This window comes from Seriola aureovittata, chromosome 13 (genome assembly GCF_021018895.1).
Source record: "Seriola aureovittata isolate HTS-2021-v1 ecotype China chromosome 13, ASM2101889v1, whole genome shotgun sequence".
Lineage (NCBI taxonomy): Eukaryota > Metazoa > Chordata > Actinopteri > Carangiformes > Carangidae > Seriola > Seriola aureovittata.
Window position 1 is genome coordinate 5,539,816 of NC_079376.1, and position 16,630 is coordinate 5,556,445.

Sequence of the window (16,630 nt, forward strand, 5' to 3'; positions counted from 1 at the left end):
TTGATAATCAATCACCTGAAAAAAAGTTTAATGGCCCTTTTTCAAAATAGTTCATCTTAAATATGGAATATGCATTTTCATCAAAATATAAATTCTTGTTTTAAAATATCAAGCTTCTATTTAATAGTTGCCTTCAGTTTGTTGTTGTTGTGTTTTTTTTTTAATTGTAGTGATTGTTATCAAGATGCACATTTTTCAACTCAGCAAAACTCCCAGACAGAGACCAAACACTCAAAATACAGAAAGAGACACTAAAAAAGGATGAATCATTAATCACCGTGGTTATACAGCAGATTGGTCAGCTTTATAAAGCACACATTGTGCTGCATTAAATAATAAAATATCGTCTGACAATTTGACAATTTAGCAAAACATGGTCCCCTGCGCTGTTTTAATCAGGACTGATAGTAGGAAAATATGAAATATAATATCAATTTAAAGACATTCTGCTCTTTGATATTCAGCTTTCACAAAACAAAATAGCTGAAACTCACTAAGAAAAACAGTATTTGGTAGCAGAAAAAAACATTGTGACTTCTGAGAGCAGAAGAGGATGAGAAGAGATTTAATTTTCTTTTTTTTAACCATGAAAAAGCAAAAGTATGACTCATTTCACCACAGAAAATTAATTTGCCTTTTCAGCAACACTGTACTTTAACCCCCTCTATTAAGCATTTAAAGTATATGTTACTATTCTAAGTTATACATTATAATGCAGTTATATGCAGATATAAGGACATTTTTAAAGAGTCTATTAATGTACAGTATTTGATCCAGTTATAACCTCTTCTATAGGAAATATTTTATATCATTAAAACTGTATCTCACTACTAGTCATTTATTATGTTTAGACAGCAGCCATTTATGGTTGCCTGCTGGAGGAGTTAAAGTTATTGACAACTAAATTAATAAACATTAATTATATCTGCTTATAACTGCATTATAATGTTATAAAGCATGTATTACTTATTTTGATACTGCTTATAAATGCGTAATGGGGGATTAAAATAAAGCATAACCATTTTTTTCTTATCATTCGCAAGAAGGGCTTCAAGATGAATTCTTTCACCAGCAGAGAGCAGCAAAGTGATGCCAAATGAAAAGAACCAACAGCATACTGATCGAACACAGGACGTCAACTACAGACAGGAACAGTCTGCCCACAGGCAGTAAATGCACCTCCAGAGAATGAGGATCTTGAGATAGCATGGCAATTCACACAGTCCAGGGAATGTTACACAGAATATTTCATAGATCACACAGTAGCATAAAAAGATAACAGAAGCATATCAGCGCATATTCTCCATGCAAGCCAAGGTGCATCAAAGGTAGCTTGCAGTCTGTAAATCCCTGAATATGCTCACTGTTCACATGAGCAACAGTAACAATAAAAATCATTAACACAACAGCAACAGCAAAAAACAATCCCGTCTGCTCAGAGTCTGTCATGTTTGCACGAATACTAAATGGCAGTGACGCTGTGACAGAGTTTGACATCGACACCAGAGACCCTGTTGATCCTGAGGCAGAAGAAGAATCAGGGTTTCTCAGCTCCTTACAGCTGCTGCTGTCTCTTAGCAAGGTGACGAGAGGAGGCGACATCCCGCTGCCGCACAAAACAGAGCCTACGACACATGACCCCCAAAGGTTTTCGGTAGTAAACCGAGGGAAAACAGCAGCAGCAGCAGCAGCAGCAGCAGCAGCAGCAGCAGCTTCCCTCCTGGTGATTTTGAACAAACAGTACGTGTTTGCATTTCCCAGCTTTGTGAACAGAGGCGTGTCGGTGAGGTCTGCAGAGTCAACCATTGTCATCCAGGTTGTACAGAAGCACCTGGTGGTTGGGGGTGAAACCTGGGCAGGTACCAAGGCTGTACAGGCATCCGGCCGAAGGGTAACAGGGCACCAGCCGGTAATGCTGCAGGTCCTCCAGGCCAAACGCAGGAGAGCAGCAGTCCGTCACCAGCACCTTCACTCTCTTCCTGTCCGGGTACATCAGCCTCCGCTGCCCACCCTCTCCAGTAATCTCCTCCTCTTCTTCCTCTTCCTCTTCTTCTTCTACTTCATCCTCTTCCTCTTCCTCCTCCTCAGCCTCCAGCTCCTCCTCCTCATGGTGGATCTTCCTCAGCAGGTTGTTGATGAGGACGGAGCGCCGCAGGTAGGCCTCAGGGTCCTCCAGGAACCTCAGCTTCTCCAGGGACAGCTTCAGGATGCAGCTCCGGTCCTCCTGCAGTATCAGGTGCTGCAGATGACAAACGCAAAGGGCGGGGTATTAGTGTTAAACTTGACATTTGATCATTTAAAAGGAGGATATCAGAGGAATAAACTTATATTTGAAGTTGATACAAGCAGATAAAAGATTCAAAGCTGCAGCACAAAAGAACTAACATGTTGTCGTGTGTGCAGTTGTGATTCACATAATCAGAGAAAGTTCACAAAACAATGTCTTGCACTTCTCAGGTCTAACTGACTCTTGAGCCAGATGTTCTGAATTTTATTAGACAGCCACATCTTTTAAGGATATTAATCTCAACACGAGCCAGTTCAAAAGAGTCATGAAAAGATACAGAAAGTTTTTTGAGTCAAAGCAATCTCCAAGTTGTACACACACAGCCTTAAAGCTCGAAAACCACTGTTTGCGATATAGCCGAGAATGGACAAGCATTACATACATTTGTTGTACTCTTCTATATATCTGAGGTACCTGAGTATTTCCTTTTCATGCCACTGTGTACTTCTACTTCACTACATTTCAGGGGGAAATATTGCACATTTATCGGGCAGCTTTAGTTACTAGTTAATTTACAAATTAATATTTTTACATGCAAAACATATGAAGAACTTATAAGATATGATGCTTTGTTATAAATTAAACTACTCAACAGTATAGATGTAACAATTAGTTAGAAAATCTACTGGCAGATAATTGTCAAGCCAATTAATGGTTCCAGTTGCTCAAACGTGATTTGCACCTTCTCCTTTTAACGTTTTTTATTTATTTTTAATACAATTGAGCTTTGGACAATTGGTTTGATGAAACAAGTGCTGTGAAGCTGTCACTTTGTGCTCTGGGTTACTGTGACAGGCATGTTTCTCACTATTTTCTTAATTTTTACAAATCAAACAATCAATTAATTAAATGAGATAATAATCTGGGGATTAATCAATAATGAAAACAATCATTAGTTGCACAAAATAGTCAAAAATTTGCCACTCCTCAACTACAACAGTAAACTGTTGCTAAATGTATGTAATAATAGTCTTATGGTCACAGGGGCGTTTTTCTGCATTGCTTTTACTTTTAACACTTATACTTACATACAGTACTTTTACTTAAGTAACATTTTCAATGCAGGTCTTGTAATGTACTAATACATGATTGTTATATGATCAATCACCACAGGAGATACCATTCAGAACATCGGTTCACACTGAGCTGAAATCTGACACCTGGATTTTATTGTGAAGTGAATTCTGTCATGAATATAAAGGCGTCATCTGCATTGAAAGGCTACAGCTTTGGTGGTGACTTGTATGTAGAGACTGAAGCTGAAGGACAAGTGTAAAATGTAACTCAGAAATAAAGCAAAGAGGAGATAGATAGAAAGACAGTTCAGACAGGTCAGGGCACAGCACAGCAAATCAAAGCTCACTGAAGCCTGGCCCTGAACGTCCACAGAGAAATGTGTGCAATTATTAAAAGGAACAGGTTCATACTTTTTGAAAATATCCGTGTAGGCCTCGGTGTAAATCCTCCTCCTCCGCATATTTCCTCTTGAAGTAAGCAACTTTCGACGTTGTTGAATGGTTTGTTCTCTCTCACAGGGAAGGGGCTGCTGGAGGAAAGAAAGCAGATTAGAGATTAGACTACAAATTGAACAGATGGAAGGCTGGGAAACATGTTTAAGTTTTAAAATGCTTATATTTGTGCATTACTACTTTCCTGGTTGAATGATGTTACTTTGCAGCACCTGTGAAGTCAGTGTAAATAACACACAGCAGCTCTGGTTGTTACCTGCTGCTGACGGTCCACAGCCGGCACTCAGCTCTCTGACTGGAGTTTGAATCAGTGCGTCTGAGCCGATCTGAGCCTCCACATTGCCCTCAGGCTCCTGCAGGAGGAAACAGGCCCAGAAAGGAGGAAGAGTGGGAGGAAGAGGAAGAGGATAGAGAAGAGAAATATCTGAGCATGAACGCAGAAACTACAAAAACTGCTGTACAGTGATTTCATCTTTTATTCATTCTTTGTGCAACCTGGATAAAGCTGATATATAAATATGTATCAGATACTATGTGACTTTTTACTTTCGAAACTTACTATCTCTTATTTTGATTTTCAAAGATTGAAAACTTGAAATCCAATTTTTATATACAAGTAAAGGCCTGACAAAAGTGCTTAGATGTGTTGGTGTAAAGCTGTCATCAGAGCTTATATGACACACAACAGGAAAAAAAAACAACTCTCTGTGAGCAGGAAAAAGTAAGAAAAAAAAGGAAATATATTAAAAATTAAAATTAAAAAATTAATTTAAATGAAATGTCATAAAAACAATGAAAAGAAATGTGAGGAAAAAGAAAGAAATTAGGAAAACATATCTAACAATAATGAAAAAAACATTGAAATGTGACTGTTTTACTTTATTTTATTTTTTTAAATCTGATACAGGCTCTAAATTAGGTTTCTTAGTTATTAATAATCTGCATTTTATTTCATTTGCTGTATAACATCCTGATTTGACCCTTTAATGTTGCTAGTTGTGGTGTTTATTTGTTGGCTGCTAAAAACAGACAAACAATAAATCTCCTGTCCTCAGCGGCTCATTTGAATTCAAGAAAGAGCAAAGGGAGGAGAGATGAGAGCGTGGTGTTATTGAATGTGTGTTGTTGTGTGTATAGCGGGTGTTTGTGTTTGTTTGTGTGTGTGTCTGAATGTGGGGGGTGTTGTTATTTAAGATGCCATAAATCAATCATAAACACAGAGTGGGAAGCTTTATCATTGCGAAACATTCACGCTGGCTCCCCTAAAGCTGCTGCAGTGACTCACACACAGTTTCTAACATCCAACTGCCGCCTGAATATTTCATCTGTAGGATGCACCATGATGGATGAGCAGAGAGAGAGGCTGCATGCGTGGGAAGTGTGTGTGTCTGTGTCTGTGTGTGTGCGTGCATGCATCACTTTCTATGTGTCCTTTTGCAGCAAATATTTCCACTAAAAGCTGTTTGCACAGCAGGTCATGACTTCACAATCCCCCTTTAAAACCACCTTTAGGTTGATTAAGACCGAGGTGAACTGTCCACAAATAAAGAAAATTTTTAGAGGAAAACCAACTGAATTTTGACCAGTGACTAAACTATAAGAATCTTGATTTAAAAGACTTTTAATTTTTACATATAATCTGCAAAATATCAACTTTTTGTGAGCAAAGAAACTAAGAAATCAGACCTGCTCTGACCTTTGTGACAGAAGTTTTAACTATTTATTTCAAGAAATACGGGAATTTTCACAACCAATAAAGACACAAGTCTTTCATAATTTATCCTAAAAATTCTAAATAATCCAATCTGGATCTCATGATTTTCACTAGAAATATCTTTTTATGTTTTAAATTCCATGCCTTATAATAGATGTTTTCACAGGCTACATATAGGTATATATATTTATGTAGACTTAGAGACATATTTTGATCTATTATCTTTTGCATTTTCAGTTTCAATTTAATTTAATTCTCTTTGTGTTTTTATGGGTTCTGTAATTGTTTGAATACATTTCTTCACCCCATGTGAATCAATTTCATTTGCCTCTGTGCTTGAAAGAAGCATCGTTAAAAAAAAACTTGCCTTTAATGTCCACTCTAAAGGAGCCTTTGTTTTATATGTCACTACATACAGCCAATAAACCCGTTGAATGTTAAAGCTTCTTACCTTTAAATAATTCAGTCCGGCAGCGGTTCAGTAAATCCCAGTCAAAGCCTTCCTCTCCGGTGATGTCCTTCGCTCCTCGGCGCGACATCGACCGTCCTCACACCGGTTCAGCGACTCTCCCGCTCGGCCTAAAGTCAGAGCCTCCCTCGGTTGGTTTCCCGCACACAGACAGACAGACACACACACACAGAGAAGTAGACAGATCCGACTCCTCCGGGGTGAGACGCTCACTGCTCTCCAGCCTCCTAAAATATCCCGTTCACAGCAACGGGAGACAACACACACAGCTCCCCCCGCGCCCCCATTGGTCTTCGCGGAGGCAGATGTTTCCTGTTGCTAGGAGACTGAGTAGGCGTGGTAATGACGCTGCAGCATCAACACTCGTCCTCCCGCATCCAACGCTGCACGGTTCCTTGTCTTTTGTACCAACACAGGGCCGCAGTGGGAGAAGTTACCTGTCCTGTCACATGATGTGTTAGGAGCCGAACTTTCTGTCAGTGTTAAAATAACTCTCACAGCTTTTACTTTAACCTACTCAGGGGCGGTTTGAAACTTTTCAATTGGAGTAGTATTATGGAGTAATTTTACGTCTTTTCATTGGTCGTTTTGCAACGTCTCTGTAATCATTTCGCTTCTCTCTCTAATCATTTCAGATCTCTTTGTACTTGTTTAATGTATTTTTGTGCTTATTTTTCATCTCTCTGTGGTCATTCAGTTTGTCATTGTGGTCGTTTTGCATCTCTTTGTGGTTGTTTGATTGACTTTCTAACAGAAATGTTAACAGCCACTTATTACAGGGCCCTGGGCTCATTCAATAATCCATCCATGATTCTAAAAAGCCAACTATTGTACTGTACTGCACTCAAGATGATTATGTTACTTTTTAAAAACCTAACGTTTGAGGCTAATGTTAAATTCAACCTTTTTTTTTCTTTGTATTGACTTAATGAAAACATGTTTGATATATTTACAAAATTACAGAATAATAAAAATTTTCAGGGATAAAAAATGAAAAAAAAAAAAAGTTATGAACTTATTTCCATTGAGGGGGTGATTCATACCCATATTAGACCTGTAAGGATTTAGGTGTTGTAACCATAAGATTGGTCATAATAATCTATAATAACTTTAATTTCAAAGACTTTGAACAGAGGAAGTAAAATGAATAGCCTAAATTCAGGGGAGAACAGGATAAAACATTTTAGGTTTTAAAAAATGACTGCCTAGCAGGTGCATATTACTGGAATGGTCAGTGATAAAGGAGATTATAAATACCATTAAAAGTGATAAAAAAAATACAATTTCTTGTGTATTAAATGCCATTTAAAATATCTTTGTAAGTATTATTTGTGAATTGAATTAACTATTGAGACTCAGGTACATTAAAGAGGTTTTACGAGACATTATGAACAGTAAACACTAGGCAGACCCGGCTGAATAAGCCAAACCTGCCCAGAATTTATTTTCAAATACTTGACTACAGCTAATAAACAGCGACATAAACAAGCTGCAAATCCATGTTTGTAGGCTAAATCTAACAACGCATCTGCTGCCACAGATTTGGTTAAACTCTCAAAACACCTAAAAAAAAACAAGATACTTTCTGTAATCTCTAATCTGCTCCGTGTGAGTCCCTCAGTGTTTTCGGCCAAAGACTTAAGACTGGAAATCTCTACCACCAATTACGAGGGGGTGAAGTGTGTTTTTGTTGTTGCTGTTATTGTTGCTCAGTGTGGATATAAAGGCCTCATTCTCAGAATTAAGACATCTGAACAGAGATTAGAAAGGAGAGGAGGACCGGAGAAAACAGATGGCAGACAGGCCTTCCCACAGCGGGGATCTTCTGGGTTTTATTGGCAACGACAAAACTTGGTACAAAAAGTGCTTTCTGGATGCCGTGGGGGCTCAGCATGCACGACCCAGACCAGGGCTGCAGGACTACAGTCCCTCCATACTGTAGTTTATACACTCTCTACAGTGTCACTGCCACAGGCTCAATGTCCACTGTTTTGTTTCAGGCCTACAGGGAGGTTGGATGTCAATAAAGATCGAAAAGAATTAATCAAAATCTTCATGGATGAGCTTGAAGGCTTGTCTGGGACCTTGGACACAACAGCTCTACAAATTAAATAAGTAAATAAAACAAACAAAAGCTCCAACTTACTTTGTGTTTCCACAGCTTTTAATTTATTTATTTTTTTACTTTTTTGATTTACAAAGCAGACAATATAAAATCAAGTCTGCTTCAGTTCTCTGCCGTTTTTGGTAATAGAATCAGAAGAGTTTTACTTTTGTCTTTTCTAACTTTTACATTAAGATCAAATAACCCCTTGGTTTAAAAGAGTACTTTGACATTTTGACAAATTGACTTATTTGGTTTATTGCTGGGAGTCAATCTTATGTCTGGGGTCAGGAGATGATTAGCCTAGCTTAGCATAAAGACTGGAAGCAGGGGGGAAACAGCTTCCCTGACTCTGTCCAAAATTAAAAAATACACCTAGAAACACTTCCAAATCTCACTAATTAACACTGTTAAATTCTAAGTAACTGTTGTTCATCAAGAAATAATTATACCACATAACTACATCTAAAACCAAAAACTGTAGCCTTTACATTTCTGTTTGTGTACATGTCATAAAAACGAGATACAGTTTATTACCGAGCTTTAGAGGTGTTAGTAGGTATATTTTTGAACTGTCCACAGAGCCAGGCTAGCTGTTTCTGCTTGTTTCCAGTCTTTATGCTAAGCTAAGCTAATTGCCTCATGACTCAAGCTCCATTCTTAACAAATGAACATGAGATCGTTATTGATCTTCTCATCGTACTCTCAGCAGTTAAGCAAGTAAACATATCGATGAACTGTTCCTTTAAACATTGTGTAATATGCAGTATTATTCACACATTACAAATTTTCTGCAGGGACAGAGTGGGGAATAAATGTAATAAACTTGTTTTTTGTTCAATTATACAGACACTGCAAGCTTCAGAGGCAAAAATTCTGATGTGATTATGTAACACTGTCCCTTTATATTAGTTATTTTTTATCTGTTCCGGATCCCTAGATTTGATAATGTGTGAAAAAATGAACTTTATTTTCTACATTTGATTTTCCAATTGCTCTGGCCTTGGTTTTTACTATGTTTCGACTCCCTTTAAACCTGCTGCAGACTTGAACATGTCTGAATCTGGTCTGACTTGGACTTGAGCCCTGGTCCAGGCCTTGACATCAGGACGCCTGCCCTGGATGGACAGGCTGAACAAACCTTCCATGCATGCAGTCCTACAGCTGCATTCACAGGGAACAACGAGAAGGTTTCATGCAAATTTGGATCATCTCTTTGTCACGGTAGATATGTATCATGTCAAAATGTTACAGGCACTTCATCAAGAGTATTACAACTGTATTACATCTGCAGCACAATCTGATTGTCTCACATCTGTAATACAACCTGGGATCTCGAACGGAGCATGCAGATGTGTAACTACAATAGAAATCCTGGGAAATATTTAAGAACATTGAACATTTACTATCTTAAAAAATATAGAATAGATATTATAGATTCTGTACAACGAGTCGACATGCATAAAATATATCAGTCTGTGCAGTAAATATAGTTCATGTCACTATTCACACTCACAACTGAAGCCTGTGGAATAGGAGTGCTGACATCAAATCTTGTGAGGGGTCATGACTTATCTTCCCAATTGAAGTTTATTTTAATAAGAGCAGGTCAAAACCAGAAAATAACTTGTCAATGAAAATTACAACCAATAAAGTTTTGTAATATACAAAGTTTTGCCACAATTTTTTTTGCTAAAATTAAAATAAAATTTTCTGTCTGGGGCTCATATTTTTGTTTTTTTCTATTTCACTATGGTAATAATTGAGTTCATTTTAAACGTCAATGGGCGAAACCGAAGAGACAGTTTAATGAAATCGTCATCCTAGCTAAGCTAATGCTAAGTTCACAGCATGTGAGAGAGAAGCTAATGATGGGAAAGATTCCCATAGTTACTGAAGGTGGCAGCTGTTAGTCTCATCACTGCGGAGTCCAGCTGTCCTAAGTCGGACATGTTGGATCTTTCAGGGAAAAAAAACAGTTAACACCAGTACGATGTGAACGTCGCATAATTGCCAATCCTAAATTAAATATCAGATACTGTTTGGGATGGTCACGTCATAGCTTAAAAACCTCAATCTGACAACCTCTGGTCTTTTTAATGTTGCAGATGGCAGCCAAAAGAGTCTAGAACATGGTGTTATATTTTGCAAAACTGTGAAGATTCAAATAAAACAATCTATTTGTCTGCTCTAACGTAAGACACTAACATTGGCATACCCGGCTAACTAGCTCACTATCTACAATTGTAACCAGCAGCATTACCTCAACGGCTAAGCGTTAGCATATTGTGTACTACTGTGCTACTGTACTAACTGTCCAAACAGAGTCATACTACAACTGAATACGAGGCTAATACTCACCGAACTCGAGGGCTAACAACAATACAAAGAACAATACTGCTCATTTATTCTAGTATTGTCTACATGGATCGACTGGTGAGGATGCCAACATTTAACGTGGGACATGGCTTGTTTAGCTTTTGTCTTTTAGCATGCATTAATTGGCTAGCTTACTACAGCTAACATCTGCTATTACTATAAATTGCAGCTATATGTGCAGTTGTGTGTGCAAATCTTGACAGGCGAAGCAGCTGGAGCTTGATGATTGTTTTTTTTTTTATCGTGGGTAAAATGACAAGGTGCTAAAGTTTTAACAGCAAGTACAGTTGCTAAATATCGATTCACTTTAGAATACTGAAGCTAGTAGCGGCTAAGGTCTCTGTCGCTCACTTTTGCTGTCCTCTTTGACTCCCATGTAGCCTTGATTCAAAATGACATTATTTTGTTCTTTGACAAATGTTTATGTACAAAAATAAACATATGAATCAGTAATGTAATTCGCATTTGCTGTAAATCCTAAAAATGTACACGCCAATTGGCTTTTTACAAAACATCAAGCTAGCTGCAGCACTCCTATTCTTCACCAATGCTTCGTTTATACCTGAAACAGTCATCATTACATATCTGTAGCTTAAACATGAGACATACAGCACTTACAGCTTGTTTCCTGCATTTAACAGATCTAGAGTGAGTCTATTCAATTGTGCCCCTCAACATATCATTCATTCTGAATGAAAGATGTTGTTTTCAGTCTTCCCTGAATCACCTACAACAACAACTACAACAAATAAACCGTGTTCTCACTAGAGAAGAGAGTGTGTTTTCGATGGAGTGGAGCATTTGTGTTTTCTTAACAAGCACTTGTACATGTTGTTCATTGTTATCTAGGTAAACACTGTAAACATCTGCTTCTGATTTATGAAATCTGAAGTTTAATGAATGTGTGTGTTGATGACGATGATGAAAGTGATGGGTTTGGTAATGAAAACCAAATGTTCTTAACCATGTATGTTCTTCTGTTGTGAATCAAACAGGTCATGAGGTTTGCTGTAACTGGATATCTACTTATCCACTTCAACATGTGTCTCCTGTAGTGGATTTATAGTGTCCGTTTTCCTTGGCCAATAAATAGGATTATACAGTATATTTAGTTAGACAACTTGCACAAAAATAGGTTTGTAAATTATACAAGAAGAAGAAGATGAACAAGAAGAAAAAGAAATTGTAATGGCTAATTCCTGGATATACTCATGTTAGGATTATGTAAAATATCTTTTTTTAGTTTTTCAAATGATAATAATACTAAATAATCAAATTTTTTTAGTGCTTCGAGCAGCAAAACCAAAGTTGTACTCATGTCTATCCATGTATTGGGGTGGAGGCTGACGACTCTTAAAACCAAGTCTACAACTCTGGATGGCTTGATACCTCTAGGGGCGTGTGGGACGGGTATTTTGCTTGATTTGGGTGAATTGACCCTTTAATTCACATGAAGCATGTGATTATGGGCGTCTAACCTCACCTAATTTTTTTATGCCTGGGTTTTCAAAATGAATTACAGACTGTCATCTCTTTAATGAAAATTGCATTTTTGAGTAATTTCCTGCTTCCGATCACAGTTTCCAAACCGAGCTGCAGTTCATCTTTTCTAAAGAGGCTCTTTTTATCACCTGTCTGAAGAAAATCAACACATCTCTGCCATCGGTGCGTGAACCCCCTGAAGGTTTCCGAGCTACAGTATCTGTCTACACAAACAGATATAATCCCCCTAACCCCCACCCCCCACCTCCAGGGCTGAGCTGCTGCCTCATGACTGAATGATGCTCAGACGGGAAAAGGATGAGCATTACCATCTTCACACTGTACGATTCTACAGCTGTAACTACCAATTACCACAGACAGAAGAGTGTGTGTGTGTGTGTGTGTGTGTGTGTTTGTGTATGTGAGGAGGGGTGAAACACACACTTCCAGGGTAATTCATTGCATGTTATTAACAGCTGCAGTGAGATATTTAAAGCCTCTTTTCAGCTCAGCGTTGATGGGTGTTGGAATGGGCTTTGACTCGTGAAGGAGACTGAGCCACGGCCAAATAACATAATTCAGTGTTGATGATTAGGGTGTGTGTGTGTGTGTGTGTGTGTGGGGGGGGGGGGGGGGGGGGGGGGGGGGGGGTGCGCTCTCTCATCCCACAGGGGTTAAGAGTCTCCAGCTGCTGGTCTTCCTGCCTGTAGTGGCATGAGTGTCAGGAGAATATGAATGAGTGTTGAATATGAATGAGACGCCGTCCTCCTCCTCTACTTGAATCATGAAACATATCCACTTCTACTCATGGTTCTTTCTCCAGTATTTCCTTCAGTGGGAACAAGAATACTGACTTCACCATTAGCTCATCCACTAATCTTTGGATGACGCAAATGAATTGATGAAAATTTCAAGTTATCGTTTGTGTCATTTATCAATGACAGGAGGGAATATTTGCTGTTTATACCGTCTAAAATGTAAAGAATGTTTTTATTTTTATTTTCTTTAACGAGATCAGTTAGGGCTTCTGTATCCAGTCCTTTTCTCAACCTTGAACTCTAAATACAGAAAAACACTGCTGATAAAGCATTCAAATTATGTGTTTGTTTTGAGTGCAGACAAATGACCGCCTTTGTGGGTGTTCATGGGAAAAGAAAAATCAAAACACCCAAAGCAACGACAGGGGTCTGTCTGCAGACTGCAAGAGAAGAGTGTAACTCTAAGTGGGCGTAACTGCAAGTCGTCCAAATCACACACATCCACACAAGATGTCAAAACGAGATGTTGTTGGCGCGATGGCAGATCGTGTGAAGACAACGATAGCTGGACACAAGAGGACAAAGATGGCTATTTCAAGCCGGTTTCTCTATGGCAGATGTGTGTGGACAGATGTGACGATGGTGGATGTTGTGCTGATTCTGTTGACTTTGAAACCACATCCATCTTCCAGTCCGCAGATAAAACCAAAGCCATCTTTTTCTTCTTCTCTCAACACTTTCAAACTTTCTGACTAAACAATTAACTCCCTTCAACCTTAAAAAGAAACTAAACCCTGTTTGGCAGGCAGCGTTACGCCTCCAGCAGGACGTGCCAGCGGCAGACCTGCTGTCCTCGACTCTCCTTCATGTCCTGCCAGTGGAGCTGCTCCTCCTCGCCGCTGCTGTTCTGACCCAGAGCGATCCAGCCCACCATCTCTTTGCGCTTCATGCTGCGCCGGTTGTAGATGGAGACCAACAGCGTGACGTCCGACAGCTGAAACAAAGCCACCTGGAAGACAAAGGTCTCCTTGTAGACGGGGTTGGGCTGGCCGCGGCGCACCGACGTCTTACACCGAGAGATCTCCTGACCGACCGAGTTCAGCAGAGTCAGCCGACCATACGTGTCTGGAGGGGAGGAAGATGAGGGGACAGAGAAGAAGAGGTGGAGGGAAGAAGGAAGAAAACATACAAATGTAAGTTTGCTACTTCTTCATCTGTCATTGGATCTAACACTCACTAAAAACACCATACTAATCCTCCTGGTTGACTGACTCATTGCATGAATAAGCAGGTGTACAGGTGTTCCTAATAAAGTGCTCGGTGAGTGTATGTGAGTATGGTGTTTGTGTTTCTCTCTTCAGACCTGGTGGTCTGTTGATGGCCAGGTTTCTGAAGTGGCTGCCCTTGATGAGCTCCACAGACATGCGTCCTGTGGTGGCGTTGTAGGACAGACCCACCAGCAGCTCAGGGACTCCACCGTGGGTCAGAGACTGAGTGGACGAGGCGCTGTCGCTCTGAGACACCGCAGAAAGACTCAGCTGGGAGTCCACACTCTGATGAAACACAGAGACACAAACACAGTGAGTTCACAACAACAGAAGAAGTGCACCCTCTTACTGTTTCTTAAAAATGCTGTACACCTATGTTAGAGTCACCTTGAGGTTACTGCGAGGCTCCAGTACCAGCGTCGTCTCCATCGTCCCTCCGTCCGGGTCCATCCCTCCTAAACGCAGCACCTTCTCCCCCATCATCCGCTCACGGGACATCCTGCCTCCGAGTGCGTACAGCCTGAACCTGATGGCCGACATCTGCAGGTCTGAAGGCTCCAGGCGCGAGAAGCGGAACTTCTCGTTGAAGTGCGGCAGCGAGCCTTTCTGTACCGACGTCTTGTGCCGTTGCTTTTTGGAGGGAAGCAGGACCATGTGCACCTGCCAGGAGTCCATCCCGCTGCGGGCCTTGTCGGGGATGTCCCGGGCCGCGACCACAGAGACCATCAGCTTCTCCGTATCGGGACGGTACTCCAGAGAGAGGACCAGGTCTCCACATTTGGAGATGGGGGGTCGAGGGGAGGAGGTGACTGGCTGAGATGAAACCTCGTCGTGGGGAGGCTGCTCTTGCTGAGAAGGACAAGAGAGAGAGAGAAAAAATAAAACAATTTTAAAAGTCAAGTTTATTTATTTCAAAAACAAACTGTGGTTCAGGTGTACCAAATAAAACGATAAAAATTCAAAGCACTTCTGTTGTAAGGGGTTGTGCTGTATTACCTATGGCAGCTACGTGGGTTATGAATTAAGATGCAGCTGCAGTTTAAAAGAGCAGTAATGGAAGAACTAATGTAATGTCATAATACTCTAAAGTAATGAATTTACATGAAGACAAATACACAGAATGTAAAGACCCTTTTCCACCTACTGCACCAACATTAAAACATTCTGTGGTCCACTGGGTGATCAATGGACAAAAATACTAAATGAAGAAATAAAAAGCTGTGGTACAGGTGAGAATGAATTCAAAGAAGTCCTCAAAAACAGTGAGAGTGAAGTTCACACGGTTCGTTTTCTAACCATGAGCTTTTCTCTCCTCTTACTGGGCTCGCCGCTGTGGTCTATGACCAAACACGCAATCAGCTCAGAAACGAACGGAGAGGCAAGAGAAGGAGGACAAACAAAGAATCATTTGGACATTGATTCCTTTCAGCCCACGTGTTTACGAAGCAAAGCCAGTTTGAAGATAATCTTATCAGATGAATGAGCAGATTCACCCTCTTCTGCAGGAACTGAAAGGTTATTCAGGAGATCTTCTAAAGGTGTAATTTCCACTGGGGACAGTTTGAGTTTGATTTATTCATTAGACGCTGCACAAGCTGTGTCCTGTGACTGTACAGCTGCAATATACTGTATTATTTTAGAACAAGAAGCTTATAAGCAGCAGCAAGAAGACGGACTTTACATTACAGGGAGAGTTATGTTTCTCCCTCTGAAGGAGTGGGATAAGGTAAAAATACAAGTTCCCCTATTGGGGTAGAATTTTGTTGAAAAGAGTTTCGTCCAACTCTTCATGACTCGTCTGCAGAAGCGACACAGAACAACTACTTGTGATGGCTGGAGGCCAACGCCTGATGAATAATGCAAATCATCACTATATATAACTGGTCTGACCCTGATTTGATAACTTATTGGAAGAGTACGCACCACACTTCAGAAGAGGTATTCAGAACCTCAATCCCTTTTAATTTAGATTCAATGTCCCATATCCGCCGTACACAAGAGCTCACAGGAGATAAACCGGAGATAAAAGCCGTAATTCTGCTGTAATCTGTAACTGGCTAAAACCTGAGGCTCCCCTGATGATGATGTTGATGAAGATGATGATGATGATGACTCCACAGAGATCATTTACCAGACATACTCCCTTAGAGTACACCAAGGTGGAAAGGTAAAAGTGGATTTTATATGAAACATACTTACATAACTTACGCATATTACCATTTTATACTTGTTTGTACACTCATTGGTTCTGTTTGGTAATAACGAATGGATGCTTACGAAATGTGGGACTTCTTCTTTTCTTGTTTGTTTTAGGCTTTATTCATGTATTTCTTGACATTGCCTTTTATTTTTGACCCACTTTATGAATTTGTTCCAAAGAAATACATTTCGCATTTATATTATTAATAAGATAAACATGTCAATAATAGACTACCTTTATATTTTTCCTATATATAAAAGTTTAAATGTGGATCTGATTGTCAGCTTTTAATTTATGGGGATTTTCTACTTTTCAATCATGATGCATGCGTCTTGTGTAAAGACTCTTTTAAAATGGTCAGTGGGGGAAACTGAGCAGAAATCCGGTCATAAAGCATCTGCTCCTCCTCCTCCTCCTCTTCCTCCCCTCTGCAGCCAATCTCAGCCTCCCGTACAGTCAGCAAACACAACATCGATTGTGTCGAGTGTTGACAGAGCGGG

The 16,630-nt window shown here is 39.8% G+C and overlaps 1 protein-coding gene across 2 annotated transcripts in view; it reads right to left on the reverse strand.

The window, feature by feature from the left end:
* Positions 1-7,730: 7,730 nt before the first annotated feature.
* The window catches only part of syt16 (synaptotagmin XVI), a 33,597-nt gene continuing 24,697 nt past the window's right edge, over positions 7,731-16,630 (reverse strand). For both annotated transcript variants that reach the window (XM_056394331.1, XM_056394330.1), the window contains exons 5-7: positions 14,318-14,779; positions 14,026-14,215; positions 7,731-13,787 (exon numbers count right to left, since the gene is read on the reverse strand). In XM_056394331.1, the coding sequence (XP_056250306.1) occupies positions 13,474-13,787; positions 14,026-14,215; positions 14,318-14,779 (966 nt within the window). In that variant the 3' untranslated portion in view covers positions 7,731-13,473. The remainder of the gene's footprint in view (positions 13,788-14,025; positions 14,216-14,317; positions 14,780-16,630) is intronic.